The sequence below is a fragment of the Nicotiana tabacum genome, chromosome 8, assembly GCF_000715075.1.
Source record: "Nicotiana tabacum cultivar K326 chromosome 8, ASM71507v2, whole genome shotgun sequence".
Classification (NCBI taxonomy): Eukaryota; Viridiplantae; Streptophyta; class Magnoliopsida; order Solanales; family Solanaceae; genus Nicotiana; species Nicotiana tabacum.
In genome coordinates this window covers 89,179,184-89,195,638 of record NC_134087.1, presented here as the reverse complement: position 1 = coordinate 89,195,638, position 16,455 = coordinate 89,179,184, and the positions used below count along the sequence as shown (strand labels likewise).

Here is a 16,455-nt window from a genome sequence, read left to right as displayed (position 1 = left end):
AAGTGCAGAAGATCCCACCAGTTTACCCTATGGCATGGCCACCACTCACATCCTAGAAGCTCACCAAATTTCCCTGTCCGCTTATTCCTTTATCACTATTTCAAAATCTTACAATTCTAGAGCCTTTGCAAGTATGGGATATGTGACTGTGAAGGGATCTTGGGTTAAGAAACATGAAGGTAATGTAAAGCATATCACACCTCCTTTTTACCTACACCCCGTAAGAAGGATGTAAGGGAGATTTTCCAATTTAAGTGACAATCAAAACGGGATTATTTATTTATTAAAAATTAGAGTCGCCACTTGGAATAATTTATGGTGTTCCATGTCACCGGTTTAAATCCTGAATTGAGGAAAAGAATGACTCTATTTACGATCTACGAACACAGAAATCCGGGTAAGGAATTCTGTTAACCCGGGAGAAGGTGTTAGGCACTCCCGAATTCCGTGGTTCTAGCACGGTCATTTTTATCATACTTGGCTTATTAAATTGTCTAATTACTGATTTTAAAACCTTTGTGCATTTACCCTTTTAACCGCTTCTAATCACTTGATTTATTCGTAATTAAAGAATTGAGTTACGCGTACGTATACTCTTTTCTTTTGGCGCGTCAAAAATCATGTCATGCGAATGTGTCCATAATTAACAATGCTTGTTTAATTATTATTATTAAGAAATATTTAGCCGAAGTTGCGCGAACGCATACTCTGCATTAGTTTTTAGAATCGTAATTATGTTACGCGAATGTATACACAATCATAGTAGTATATTAAACGGGCCTACAGCAAACTACGAATATTTGTTGTTTACACCTAAATTATGAAATTAATACGAGGGCCATGCAATTGTCATTTTTGTTTGGCCCGGCACACCTAGATACAACTAAAAGAGTTACACCTAATTAGGCCTAAGAGATATTTCTACTTACAAATGATAGAGGAAAATTAAGGTATAACCATTTGCGGTACATGCCGCAGGTCTAGGCCCAAACTTGAAGCATGCATACGAATCCAGCATTCGTATAGACCTCAGGAATAACATCAGAGTTAAGAACCAACCCATTTCTTTCATTAGTCACATATTATTAGTACTGCAGATGTTCAATCACTATGCAAAACAACAAACTAGAAAAATTGAACTCAACCAATAGCAGAAATTCCATCAAGGCTAACATCTGGATAATTAAAATAGTTGTTGTAGGGAACTTTAAATAGTAATCGCACCAGAATAGATTCAAACCAAACAATCACACTTACGTAAAGCTAAAATTTGGGATAAACCCCAACTAGTTACCATGAAAACCAACTTATGGCCTGCACTAAGCAATTACCATACATGTTACATGACTTCATTCAATTTTCAAATCAGAAAAGACCATAACCCCCTAATTCCAAAATTTACATTCTGTGATGATTCATCAAGAATAGGGGTGATTAATACATGGTCAGCAGAAAAAAAAACTCAAACCCATGAAGGCTAAACAGCTAAACTATAACCTGTTCGGTATTACGAAACCAAGATTAAACTAAAACAAAAGTGAAAAGACATATCCAAATGGAATTAGCTGATTACAGGTTTCGATTACATCCTACTCATTGATAAATATACTAGTTGGAATCTTCCTAAAATTAAGTAGTACAGGTTGTGCACGAAATTGAGAGAAAGAGAAATGAAACTTCAATAACAAACAAAATCAAATTTCATCACATTTCAGATTCAAACTTCAAGCTACACTCAAATGATGTCCATAGTGCTGAAAAATACCTGGAGATTGAAAGGGAACAAAGAAATAATGAATCAGTGGTTGAGCAGCAATGAAACAGTAGCAGAAATCAATCCCAGCAAAACCAGCTCATACCCAGAAAACGATGTGCAACAATCAGCAAAAATTGACCAGAACTTTAACCAAACTCTCAAACTACCCTATTTAAACCATTTCAGCCACAGATAGATCAAATGCCATCTCAAGAATTCGAAATTTAAGAAATCACAAAAAAAAACACTCAATGAAACAGTAACTTTTCAGCAAAATTCTTAGCCTTCTTTGTTTTCTGAATTTTTAATTCCTCAATCTCTGCCTTGAAAGGCAAGGAAACATGCCTTTATAGGAAAGGAAGTAGGGTAGCCTAGAAAAGTTCAGCTTTGCCATTAGGCCCTTTTTCAATTTTTGTTTTTGCCTAGATAGCCTTAGTTAAACATTTGAAATCAACTTAAACCCCCCACCCAGCTTCCTAGAAGCTTCTCAAGCAGTTACCAAAAGATTCCCTATGCCAATTACCCAGACTACCCCCACCTAGACTTCCCAAGTTGCCCCTGAACCCCTGTTAATATACTAGACAGACTGAATGGGCCATGGGTCAATTTGACCCAACTGTTCAGCCCCAAATGAGCCGGAATAGACCCAAAACCCAACCCTCAAGATCAAAAATCTATTCGGCCCAACTAGCAATTATCTAATTAACAAATTGTAAACACCAAATAACACAGGACAATTAAAACTTTAGCCTAAATTATTTACTAACTAAACTTAACCAAACTAATAATTTTAAAACTAATCTGATTACAGCCTAACTATACTAATTAAGAACAAGACTCCAATTACTCATGCATGAATAAATAAACTCCAGAACAAATGAAGAATGATTCAATAAGAGGAGAAGAAACAGAAAACCTAAAAACAAACGAAGAACATATTAAACCAAAAGAAGAAAAGAAGAATACCTAAGAAAAGTTCAGAAAATGAAAGAGGGGGCCTAGGTCTTCAGATCCTCAGATTTTCCAGCCAAATCTGATGTTAATCGTGCGCTCTTACGAAGAACACACGAATAAAATCGGATACGACACGAAATTTCGCCAAAACTTGACTTGGGATTTCTGGGGTTCGTTTCTGACCTAAGATTCGAGGAACTAGGGAAATATTCGAGGGTAATAGAGTATGGATTTGGAAAGAGGGGAGTGGGGAGGCTATAGGGTGTGATTTTGGTGGTGTTTGGAGATGGCGCTGCCACCAGAGGGCGGTGGGAAAGGGTGGCGGCTATTAGGGTTTAGGTTTGGTCTCCGGTGTGAGAGAGATGCCTGAACTAGGGGGGAAGGATTCGGACCTATAAATATTAATGGGAACCTAGTTCCCGTCCGTTGGATTAGGAACGATTAATGGCTCAGATCAAAGCTTAACGAAACGATGTCGTTTTGATTTAAGGGGGAACCTGGACCGGGTCCGGGTAGTTTTGGGCCGGGTAAGGGTGATGTGTAACGTTTTGGGCTTCGAATTAATGGCCCAGATCTTATTCTTTTCTTATTTTATTCCCTTTTTCCTTTTCAATTCAATTTTCCAAAATTCTTTTAAATTAAAATTTAAAAATAAAACCTAAATTAATCTCTAATCAAATAATCCTTATAAAATTAAATTAACTAACTCTAAATAATTATCACGACTATTTAATTCGCAAATTAAAGCAAGCGACGAAATTCAAATGCGCAAAAATAAACTATTTTTGTGATTTTCTTTTTCATAAAGAAACTTAATTAATTAATTAATCCTAAAATGTCAACCTAAATCCTAAATGTCAATGTACGTATTTTTGTATTTTTCATTAGTTAAATAAAATAGACATGCACAGACAAATGCAAACATTTAACATAAAATGCCACGACAATCCATAAAATTGCAAATAATGAAAAGAAATTATTTTGTTTTTAAATTATGGGAGCAGTTCATATAGGGCAAAAATCACATGCTCACAAAGCATGCTCCTATAGATCCCAAACCTAAACCCTCTACCTCTCATCCCAACCCTGGTGATCCTGATCTTGGTGAGAAGCTTCGTGCCATTGACATTCAACTCTCTGAAATCAAAAATCTCCTCACAGCCACTCAGTCAAATATTGGTGACATTCATGCCATCTCCAAAGAAACAGGGTCTGATATGTCCAAGATAAGAGTTGACATTCTCAAAGTAAGGAAGAACGTTGTCAAGGCTTTCAGGGAGATTCATGACAGGTTGGATGGAGTGAGCATCTCAGCCAATGCTAGTTTTGAACAACTGAAGAAGGCCATCTGCAACACTCTTACCTATTTTCTGCATCGTTAATGTGGTTGCTTAAGACAATTTTTTTGCTGTGCTATTTTAGGCTGTTAACTCAGCCATTGGACAATTTCTGTTTTTGTTTTGTTTTGGTTGTTTTTGGACTATAACTCTGTTGCATAATGCTATATGTTCTGTTTTAGTTCGTGGTTTGTTCTATCTATTCCCTTTTTGCTGATGCCAAAAAAGGGGAGAAGAGTATATGTATTTGTATACAGGTATAGTCGACTGAAGGATAAATGTACGCTAGCATCCTCTACGGTAGGAGTCGACTAAAACATCTATACCCATGGACTAGTCAACTGCATGAACTGAGGGGAGTACCGCATACATTAAGGGGGAGTAAAACACGGGGAAGTCAACTGTTGTTTATACATTTATATTATTTTATCATCATCAAAAAAGGGGAGATTGTTAGATCTGATTTTAATTATGAAAATAATATAGTTGCGTAGGAAATCATAGATGACCATTCAAAGATTGAAGTAATCAATTAGAGAAGATCAAGGAATCGAGGAGTTACTACGAGACAGAAGAAATCAATCAAGAAGCTTAAGGAAAGAAATCAATCAGCAAAGATCACGAAACAACTATGATGGAAAGAATCAATCAAGCCTAAACTTAAGGCATCAATCAAGTCTAGCACATTCAATCCGGAAGATGATTAAGATGATTAAAGCGGACTAGAAGCATTGAAGATCTTGTAATCGAGCAGCTATTTTCGGAAGGACCAACAATCAAGGAGTAAACCCGCGTCATCAAGATCTGTAGAAGGAAAGCTATTCTCATTAAGGAAGAGCAACGGCAAGTAACCTTATTCTTGGAAAGAATCAATCTCTTTCCAAGGATCAAATCTCTTAGGTTGTCAAATCTCTTTAGCAAATGACCTTCACCAAAGTATTTATACTCAACATCAAACCTTAGACACACATACATTGATCGAACCAAACACCCTATCTTTGCTCTACTGCAAACAAACATTGTAGCTCTCTAAGATCCGATGTGTAACAAGTTAGAGAAGAAAGAGAGAACAACACCGGTGAGGCATTGTATCAAAAGAGACAAGTGATATAGGAACTGAGCTATCTAGTCAATTCCATTGTACTCGAAGAAATGCATTCACTGAAGAAAACTCTCTTGCAACCCAAGGGGACTGGACTAGGATTCACATTGAATCCGAACCAGTATAAAAATTCGGTGTCTTTAATTCCTGCATTTACTTTCAGCATCTTATATTCTATTATTACAACTGTTAGTTTATTGCATCCAGTCGACTAATTGAAAAATCAGTCAACTAACAGAGATTAAGTTTAAAAATATATAATTCACCCCTCTTGTACTTTCACAAAGATCGCGGTAAGTGGTGTCCTAGTTCGAGAAGAGCAAGGTACGCAATTCCGTATTTATTATGTAAGTTGAACTCTAGGAGAAGTAGAAACTAAATATCCACACTTAGAGAAATTGGCACTTGCACTGATAAGCGCTTCTAGGAAGCTAAAATTGTATTTTTAGTGTCACCCCATATGTGTATTAACACTTACCCACTTCGTAATGTTTTGCATAAGTCCAAACTATCGGGCCAATTCGCCAAATAGGCCACCAAACTCAATGGGTACAATATCGAATATCAACCCCGAATGGCCATCAAGTCTCAAATTTTAGCAGACTTCGTAGCCGATTTCACGCAAACCCTCGTACCCGAAGTCGAGAAGGAACTCTTATCAAAATCAGGTACATCATCGGGGTTGTGGACCCTTTTCATAGACGGCGCCTCGAATGTGAAGGGGTCCAGGCTAGGTATCGTTTTGAAGCCGCCTACGGGCAACACTATTAGACAATCCATCAAAACTTCTATGTTGACTAACAATGAGGTCGAGCACGAGGCCATGATTGCAGGCCTAGAACTAGCTAAAAGCTTGGGGACGGAAGTCATTAAAGCCAAGTGCGACTATTTGCTAGTAGTAAACCAAGTAAACAAAACCTTTGAGGTTTGAGAGGACATAACTCAAAGGTATTTGGACAAGCTATATGTGACTTTGCACCATTTTAAAGAATGGACCTTGTAGCATGTACCTCGCAAGTAGAACAGTGAAGCCGATGCTCTTGCAAATTTGGGGTCATCAGTCGAGGAGGACGAAATCAGCTCGGGGACTATCGTTCAACTCTCGAGATCCGTGATCGAAAAAGGTCATGCTGAGATAAGATTTACAAGCTTAACTTGGGATTGGAGGAATAAATATATCGAGTCATTGAAAAACGGAAAGCTCTCATCGGACCCTAAAGAATCGAGGGCCTTACGAAAAAAAGCAGCTCAATTCACATTGGCTGAAGATGGAACATTATACAGAAGGATGTTCAACAGACCATTAGCATTATGTTTGGGACCAGGAGACACCGATTATGTTCTACGAGAAGTCCATGAAGGTACTTTTGGGAACCACTCCGATGCCAAATCACTAGTTCAAAAAATCATCAAAGCAGGATACTATTGGTATAGTATGGAAAAAGACACTAAGGAGTTTGTTCGAAAATGTACTAAATGCCAAAGGTATGCACCGATGATCCATCAGTCTGGAGAACAACTTCATTCGGTCCTATCCCATGGCCATTAATGAAATGGGCGATGGATATCGTCGGCCCTCTGCCATCGGCTCCAGGTAAAGCTAAATTCATTTTGTTTATGATTGACTACTTCTCTAAATGGGTGGAAGCACAAGGCTTCGAGAAAGTTAGAGAAAAGGAAGTTATAGACTTCATCTGGGATCACATTATATGCCGATTCGGGATACCTGCCGAAATCGTATGCGACAACGGAAAGCAGTTCATCGGCAGCAAGGTAATGAAGTTTCTTGAAGAACATAAAATAAAAAGGATCTTATCAACGTCGTATCATCCAGTACGGGGGCAACGCCGTTCTCCTTAGTATATGGTGTCGAAGCTCTGATCCCGGCCGAAGTCGAGGAACCAAGCGTCAGGTTTTGATACACAATAGAAGAATCAATCATGAAGCTATGAGCACAAGCCTCGAATTATTAGACGAAAAATGGGAAGTCGTCCTCGTTCGAATGGCAGCCTAAAAAAAGTAAATCAAAAGATATTATAATCGAAGAGCCAATCTTCGACACTTTAAAATAGGGGACTTAGTTCTAAGGAAAATCACCCTTAATACTCGAGACCCGAATGAAGGGAAGCTTGGCCCAAATTGGGAAGGGACATATCAGGTCCTTAGTGTCATCGGAAAGGGATCTTACAAACTTGGCACAAATGGAGGGCGAACAATTGCCAAACAATTGGAACATATCACTCCTCAAACGATATTATTGCTAAGGTATGACTTTCTCCCTTTCAATTTGTATTTGATACTAACTTATTGCAGGTGTTCGATCAAAGATGTTGAGTAGCTCTTCAACACGAAGACCTTAGGTTTTAAAGCACACGTTGCACTCTTTTTCCCCTAGATCATTTTTTATCCCAAATGGGTTTTTTCGGCGAGGTTTTTAACGAGGCAACAATTATATATGCTACTTGGGGACAATTCAATAGTATCTGAGGCTTCTTTACATTCAACCTCGAATACTGGGGGGCATCACCCTCAGATGTTATGTTTTCAAAGAAAATGCTTCGTGTCAGCATGGTCTCAATAGGGAAACTTTGTAATGGGCCAAACGGTCGAATGAACTGTGTCCATGTAGATTAATCGAGTCCCAATATCAAAACATGTACACATGTATAAATTATTCAAAGAAGCATTTTTCCTTATCAAATATCTTGTGCCTCAAAGAAAATTTTCTTCTATACAAGCTTCATGCTTACGATTTTTGTAAAGAATGTCTCAAGGGCCAAGTACAATTACACCTTGAACGGTAAATGGCTCAAGGTCCAAGTATAAATACACCACGAACGGTCAACCCCCTACTCAGGGACTACCGTTGAAATCAACATGTTCGAATTATCTAAAGATCTCAAAGAGGCACCCCTCGATGTATAGGCCAAAGCCATCATTCTCGGGGACTAACACTTCAAACAAGTTCGAAGTGTTGTTGGGAAAATAAGACTAAGAGTCACACCCAAAGTCTACGACCAAACTAACGCGGCTCGGAGACGTCCGAACCCCGCAATAAAAATAGGCCTTCGAATTCTTTAAAAACAGGTTAAAAATGGCTACCCTCGGCAAAATAATCAAAGGGATTCGATAAAATCATCCCTCGAAAACCTTAAGAGGTATCGAATTATTCAAATACAAACTTGTGCTAAGGCACAAAAAACAAAGGGGTTTCAATCAACACTAAAGCCTAAAAAACCAATGGGTACAAAAAATACATGCTAAGACATAACAAAACTTTACTAAGTCTTTGAGCTAAAAGAGGAAAAAAATATCCATCCTTTAGAGTCCATATCAGCCCAATTCAAAGAGCCTAAGGGCCAACACACTTTGAGTTCGAGAACACGTTCTCACTCAATTCGAACCTAAGGGTCCCGCTATCTCGAATTCGAGTAAGAACCTACTCGACTACAGATCGTGGGTTTGTTATCAATCAAAATAAACCTAAGGGTCCTTTTGCTCCAAATTTAGGTTTCACTCGAACCCGACTATAAAAGCAGTATTATTATGGCTTCGATCAAGTCATTTAAAACCAAAGTCTCAAACATATTGTTTAAAGCATAAAAATGTGCTAAATTTTTACAAGGCACGAAGCATGATTGAAGACAAAATTTGAGAAGGCATCCGAAAGAGAAATTTCTTTATATATATGGACAAAAATATGTACAAGAGACCGGCAAGGGCCTTACACAAAAATACAAAAAAGAAGGAAAAAATTCTAAGTGCCTAATCTTTCCCGGGAGATTCATTTTCATCTTCTTCGCTCTCGGATCCGCTCACACTCCTGGAGTCATCATCATCAGAGAGAAAAGCTTCGGCCTCGGCCTCTAGCACTTTTGTGTTCTCAATATCGGATGTTAGGTCAAAGCCACGAGCATGAACCTCCTCGAGAGTCTCTCTCCGAGATTGGCATTTAACATGCTCGGCAACGCGGGATAATCGAACCTGAGCGGCATCGAAAATTTCCTTTGCTCGAGCATTAGCAGCTTCAGCGTCGGCTCGGTAGACAGCCACGACCACCTTCGCATCGGCCTTTGCTTTTTCCGCTACAGATGCGGCCTTTGCAAGCTCAGCAACTAGTCAAGTTTCGAGCTCTTCAATTTTCTTAGCTCGAGCCAAGCTCTCTTCCCTCGTGCTTTGGAGTTAACACTCAACCAAAGATAGTTGGGCCCGAGCGGTATCTTTCTCCGAGGAAAGATGGTCCATGCTCTGCTTTCACCAGAAAGTCTCTACATCTTTCACTTCAACCTTCTTGCGAAGCTGCTCGGTCTTTTTGGCCTTCTGCTGAACCTGCAGGATCTAAGTATTAGTTGCCATATCAAATTGCTATGTCAAGCTCCCCCAAAAAATTTACGTTACCTGCTCGATGAGATCGGTCTGCTCTCTATGAGCTCTTACCAATTCAGCTCGGAGGTCCCTGATCTCCTCTTCCTTTTGCACATAGAGGCGTTTGAGGGCATCTCTCTCCTCCGTGAGCCACTTGAGATTGGAGTCACACTGGTTCAGCTCAGCTCGGGATTTTGGTGAACGCTTCCCGATGAAGCGTCATAGCCTATGGAGAAAGGAAGAAAATCAGACAGAAGGAAATAAAAACAAACGTAATAATGGGGGATGAAATTTACCTGGTTCATGAGTCGTTGAGCCTCATAAAAAATGATCGTTGCATCTAGGTTGGAAACGTCATCGATCCCCATGAGGCATCCAAGAAATATGTCTTTCCCTTCATGTGTCATTCCCACATCGGGGATCTCCATAGACAGTGCCTCCCGAAATTGCCCTTCAGAAAATATAGGGCTGAAAGTCGAATCGTCAATATTGATTGCCCCAAAGGAATGATAAAATTTATCAAGTGGTTGATGAAAGTAGAGGTTCTGAGTCTACTACTGCAATTACTCACTCGACAGTTACAAAACAAAGAAAAAACGATCTCGGGCATGGGATTTTTTTGAAGAAAAAGTTGATGCTAAAGGAAATAATAAATATGCATATAGATTTTGTGGACAAGAATATTTTGAGACAAAAGGCAAAAGTACGACACAAATGAATAATCATATCAGTAAATGTCCAAGGAATGCTTATAAAGTTGAAAAATGTCAAAAACTATTACAATATCAAACAGTACCGGGGGGTAATAAAGGTGATCTTATTCCATGAAAATTTGATCAAGAAGAGTGTAGGATGGCTTTGTGTCGTATGATGATTGTTGATGAACTTTCATTAAGTTTTGTTGAGAAGGAAGGCTTTAGAAACTTTATGAAAGTGGCACAACCTTGTTTTCATTTTCCTTCCCGTACTACTGTTACACGGGATTGTTTTGCTCCTTTTAATATGGAAAAAAATAAATTAATGAAGTTTCTTAAAGGAACAAGTCAAAGAGTAAGTCTTACCACTGATACATGGACTTCTATTCAAAAAATTAACTATATGTGCATCACAGCCCATTGGATTGATAGTGAATGGATTATGCATAAAAGAATTATTAACTTTTCTCCAATTACTAGTCATAAAGGTGAAGATATGGCAAGGTGTATTATTGATTATTTGCGTGAGTGGGGTTTGCAAAATATTTTCACTATCACAGTTGGCAATGCTAGTTCAAATGATGTGACAGTGGAGAAGTTGTCTGACAAATTAGATGATTGGGGAACCAATTCCATGAATGGTCAACACCTTCACATGAGATGCATGACTCATATTGTAAATCTTATTGTGAAAGATGATTTAAAAGAGTCAAGTATTTCTATTACTCGTGTTAGATGTGCAGTTAGATACATTAGACAGTCTCATGCTAAGTTGAGGAAGTTTCAGGAATATTGTGAAAGTAAAAATATTGTCAAGAAGTCTCTATGCTTAGATGTTCCTACAAGGTGGAATTCCACCTGCTTGATGTTGAGTAGGGCTATTGAATATGAGCGTGCAATTAAAGAATATTCTAATCGTGATACCGGCTTGTCACGTTATCTTATGTTTGATGCTATTTCAGATGGAAAGCCTGTAGGTATGCTTACAAGAACTGATTGGGATGATGTAAAGAGAATTGCACAATTTCTTGAAATATTTTATAATCTCACTTTGAAGGTATCCGGATCACTTTATGTAACATCAAATGCCCATTTTCTTGAAATTGGTCAAGTTGTTGTTTACTTAAATTGATTAATAACAACTGAAGATGAACTTTTGAGTGAGATGGCATCAAGTATGTGCAAAGAATTTGAGAAGTATTGGGGTGAACCAACAAAAATGAACAAAATGATTTTCATTGCTTGTGTTTTGGATCCTCGCTACAAGTTTACTACTGTTAGTTTTGTACTTAAGAAGATGTTTGGAGATAAAGGGACAATTATTGAAAAAGAGGTTCATACTTATATGAGTTCATTGTTTAATGAGTATGTCTCTAAGTTTGTTTCAAAAGATATTGGCGGTAAAGTTTCTACCTCTTTGCCAAGCTCTTCATTCAGCACAATGGAAACTTCAATTCCTGGATTAGGTGAACATTTAGATGAAATAAGGAAACATAAAGCTGCAAGTGGAGGTGTAGATTCTAAAACAGAATTGGAAAAGTATCTTGCAGAAGATCCTGAAAATGAAAGACCGGACTTTGATATCTTGGCTTGGTGGAAGGTGAACTCACCTAGATTTCCTATTCTTGCTAAGATAGCTCGAGATGTGCTTGCTATTCCTATTTAAAGTGTGGCATTTAAAAGTGCATTTAGTACCGGATGACGTATTCTTGACCAATTTAGGAGTTCATTAACTCCTAAATTGGTTGAAACTCTAGTGTGCCTTCAAGATTGGCTTCGGAGTGAATCGCTTCCTATAAATGTTGAGGAAGATCTAGATTTTCTCGAGACACTCGAGGAAGGTATGTATATTTTAATTAATATTATTGTATTATTTAAGATAGTTAAATAATATATTAATTGCTTGACTTGTTAATATATATTCTTATTAGATTTTACTAATCTTGGCAAAGAAGCTTCCACCGACGATGTTTGCTAGAGTTTGTTAGCTTCTATGTAAGTTCTCCATTTTAAATAATATACTTGTAAAAGAATGTGATGTATTACAAAGTTTTTAATATTTTTCTCTTTAATAACTTGAGGGTTGATTCTTGATTTGCTGCCCATTTGCAGATGGACTCAATGGCTCTTCTTCAGCTGCTTCCATGGCTAATTTTGCCTTAGTTTGAATTGGTTTCAGACTCGGTTTTCTCCATCTTATGGACTCCATCAATGTAGAGAACTTGTTCTCAATAACGTTTCTATTTTTCTGGAAAATGAGTTGTTGTTATACTCCTATATGTTTTTGTATTACTACTATAAAAGTTGGAAAACAACGGTGGTAGCTAGCTTTTAATTTTGTCTTACGTTGGATACTTCTGTCCCATATGAATATGGCTAGTATTACTGATGGTACACTTTGTGTTGGGTAAGCTCCAAATTTGCATGTGCTAAGTGCTAACTATCTGAGAACTTGGTTATAGTTTTAAAATGTATGCACACTTTAAAGTTCAGAAATACTCTGGAGGAACAAGATAGTTCATCGTCATCTGAGACATATAATCTGCCTTTATAGAGATATTAAGAAGCCAAAATTAACATAGCAGTATGAGATTCCAGTTCAAATCTTAGCAGTCTCGTGATTGCGGTTGTCTAATTGGGTCCTTCCGTACTATCGATTATGTTACAAGAAAATCGATAATCTTGACTTTTGTTTTGTTTGCTATGTATATTTAGGTGAGGAATAATTTCATGATGCAAGTTTAGTCAGGTACCCTTTTTTCTTTGATGTAGAAACGAGTATTTTTCTTTATTTGTGTATTCTTCTGTAGTCATCATAGCGATATACTTTCCCTTGAATCCCGCAAATTTTCTTATTGGTGTAATCGATAACCGAATCGATAAGCCCCAAAAATCGATAAATCAAAATCGAAAAAATCGAAACCTTATTGAAACGATAACGATAAACATATGTACAAATCGATAATAGATAAGTAATTCTCGATAAGGGTCAAAATCGAATCGATAAATCGAATGCGCACCCCTACATTTCGGTCACCTCAATCACTTACGTAACATGGATGACATCATTATCGGGGTCTCTAGAAAATCGAGGTTCAAGTCCTTTCTGATCATTTTACTCTAAGAAACAAAGAGATTATCTGTATACGGTAGAAATTGAGGCTACCCGGTTTTATCTTTTGCTCGAAATGGGAATGTCGCATCAAGGAGCTAGAACGTTGAGTTCGGAACCGAAGCCTCTTTTTGGACCTAAGCCGACGTCAATCGCAGCCAGAAAGAGACAGACTCCGAGTGGCATCGGTATAGCTTGATAATGGAAAAGGCGAGATATCTGCGATTGGTCGAGGATCGTGGCGTGAATCTCGGAACGAATCAATCCACGGCGGCTAATCAGATGTTAATATGGTTTCCTACTATAATTAGAAGTGTGCCTTATTTAGGACTCCTCTACTATATAAAGAGGGATCTCATTTATTTGTAATCATCATTGTTCACTAAGAAAAATATATACACTCGTTACTTTCCTGTTATTTCACTTACTATTCATCAGAGTTGCTTTATCATTTATTGTTCTTACTATTCCACCTCGAGACTATCTCGAATCGAGGTCGAGACCTGGCTAGCATACTGGTTTGATTTATTTTATTCTCTAATTTATTCATTTATTTTCTTGCTTATCAATCAACATTGGACGAAATCACATATCCTTAAACCCACAATATAAGTTTAATTGTTATCCGAATTTGAGGGTAAACAACTGATGTTAACTACTCCATTCTAAGGTGGATTTTAAGGACCCGTTTGGCCATACAAAATTATCATTTTTTTTCTTTTTATTTTTTTATTTTTTTATTTTTTTTGGAATCAGTGTTTGCCCAAAAATCAAAAATTCACTTGAAGATGAATTCCAGAACTTTTCGAAATTTTAAAAATTCTTAAAAGACGTTTTTAAAATTTTCACTTCAAATCACTCAAAAAAATTCAAAAATAACTCCAATTTATATTCATGTCCAATCACAACTCTAATTTTCAACTTGAAGAAAAAATATTTTTTTCGAGTTTTCACAATTCTTATGTCTAAACGCCCATTAAGTGTTTGTTTTAGAAATACAAGGAGTTTATAGAAAAGGAAGGGATATTATAGGGATGATCAACATAATATTCCCTGAATTAGGCAACTCAACAAAATGTTACTCTATAGTCTATCCTTTTCAATTTAAGTGAATCTATTTGATGGACACATATTTCAAAAAAAAAAAAGATTTTTGGTCCTTGGGTTTACATATCATAACATTTATGTGATTATAAATTTTTTAAAATTTGCAGTCTTAAGCATATCATAATATTTGTATAACTATAAATGTTTCTCACTACAGATAAATTTGAAAGTTTAAATTAAAATAATTTTGAATTTAAAACAAAGTTATTTTTAAAACAAACTAAAAAGAAAATAAACTCACATAAATTTAAAATAAAAAGATAGTGCTATCATTAATCATTGTTAGCTGTTTCACATTTGCCTTTAAAACATATATTAGCTTGCGAAATCCAATTAGACATCGGGAGCATTTGACCCTTTTTTCTTCTTCTTCAGTTCTTTGTTTATGTGTTCTTCTTTCTCTTCCTTGGAGCACTAGGCCGTTAAAAGCAAAAGTTGGTTTCTGGCTCTCCGCAACACTTAGTAGCCGTTTGGACATAAGAGTTGTAAAATTTTAAGAAATGGTGAAAAAAGTGAAAATGGTATTTGAAAGTGAAAATTGTATTTGAAATTTAGAGTTGTATTTGGACATAAATTTCAGTTTGGATTATTTTTTGAAGTTTTGTGAGTGATTTGAGTGAAAATTTTGAAAAACAGTTTTTTGGAGTTTTTTAAATTTTTGAAAATTTTAAAATGCATTTTCAAGCGAAGATTTTAAATTGTATGAACAAACGCTGAATTCGAAAAAAAATAAAATATTTTTTAGAAAAAAAAAAAATTTTGTATGTCCAAATGGGCTCTTATTTGAATGCGAAGTTAGTTTTGGCGGCTAACGCAAAATCACTGAATCTTTCCCGTCAATACTTTTTCTTTTCCTCTTTTTTTTCCGCTGCCGCCAATTCTTCTTCATATTCCGTCATTTGTCCGTGTCATTAGGAAAACATGCGTCCAAAAAGTAAAAGATTATCTAAAAAAGAGAAATTTAGTGAGTTGAGTTCCCGAGTCAACTCAGCACTCTACAATGCTCTCTCTATGTTTTTTCTTTCTTGCTGCTACCTAGTTCGGTGTTATCAACATTGTCCTTAGGAAAAAATATTGTCCTTTATTTTATATATATATATATATATATATATATATATTGGTAGGATTATTTTTCTTTTCTAAATAAATTATTTATGTGAAATAATATAACTGCTCAAAACAAATGACATATTTTTTTTATAGTACTTCGATTGCAATACTATCATTTTATATGATACATTATTATTTGCAGAGCAAAATATTTTTATATTTTATTTGAAAATCTTTAAATATTTCTTATAAGTATTCTTACCGTAAATTATGATTTTGTAGTGCTTATGACTACTAATTTTATCTAAAACGTCGAGGAATTGATGTTCGAATTTATACAATAAAAATAATTTGTTGACATTTGTACTATGAATCTTGAATTTTTAGGACAAAAAGAAAACTATTTCATTGACATCTATTCTAAAAGAAATACCATTTCTTATTTAACATCATATACAATTATATTTTCATTGTAATGTAGATGAAGCACTCTTTAACGATGTTGTAGGTTTACATATTTTAGTAGTTCATCCCATACACAATCATGCTTAAATTTTTAGATTATTTATTCATAATTCTACAATTGTAATCGTCTAAAAGTGGTTATTGATGAAAATGATGGAAGTTTAATATTTTTGGAAAGGAAATAAGTAGCAAAATGGTGGCATAATACATCATAATTAACGTAAATGAGTATAATAGTGATTTAATACTTTTATTATAGTTTAAATTGTAAGCAACTCAAATGATTATTTTCGATGACCAACTTAATTAAATGATTTTAATTTTTTTATTATATAAAAAGAAATAAATAAACGCATTGTCGGAAAAAAATATTTAATTTTTTTTGGGTACATCAGTTCACTGTGATTTCTAAATTATTGAACTAAAAATGAACACAATGCACTTATAATCCTAGGGAATTATATATGAGCAGTGTAATTTTCTACTATGAATTTGTTTATGTTCACCTATGG

At 36.0% G+C, this 16,455-nt stretch overlaps 1 protein-coding gene across 1 annotated transcript; it reads left to right on the top strand.

Annotated features, from left to right (window-relative positions):
• The first annotated feature begins 11,374 nt into the window (after positions 1-11,374).
• On the top strand, positions 11,375-11,875 carry LOC142163205 (zinc finger BED domain-containing protein RICESLEEPER 1-like). Its single transcript, XM_075220466.1, has one exon. The coding sequence runs from the start codon at positions 11,375-11,377 to the stop codon at positions 11,873-11,875; it is 501 nt and encodes a 166-aa protein (XP_075076567.1).
• Positions 11,876-16,455: the final 4,580 nt, after the last annotated feature.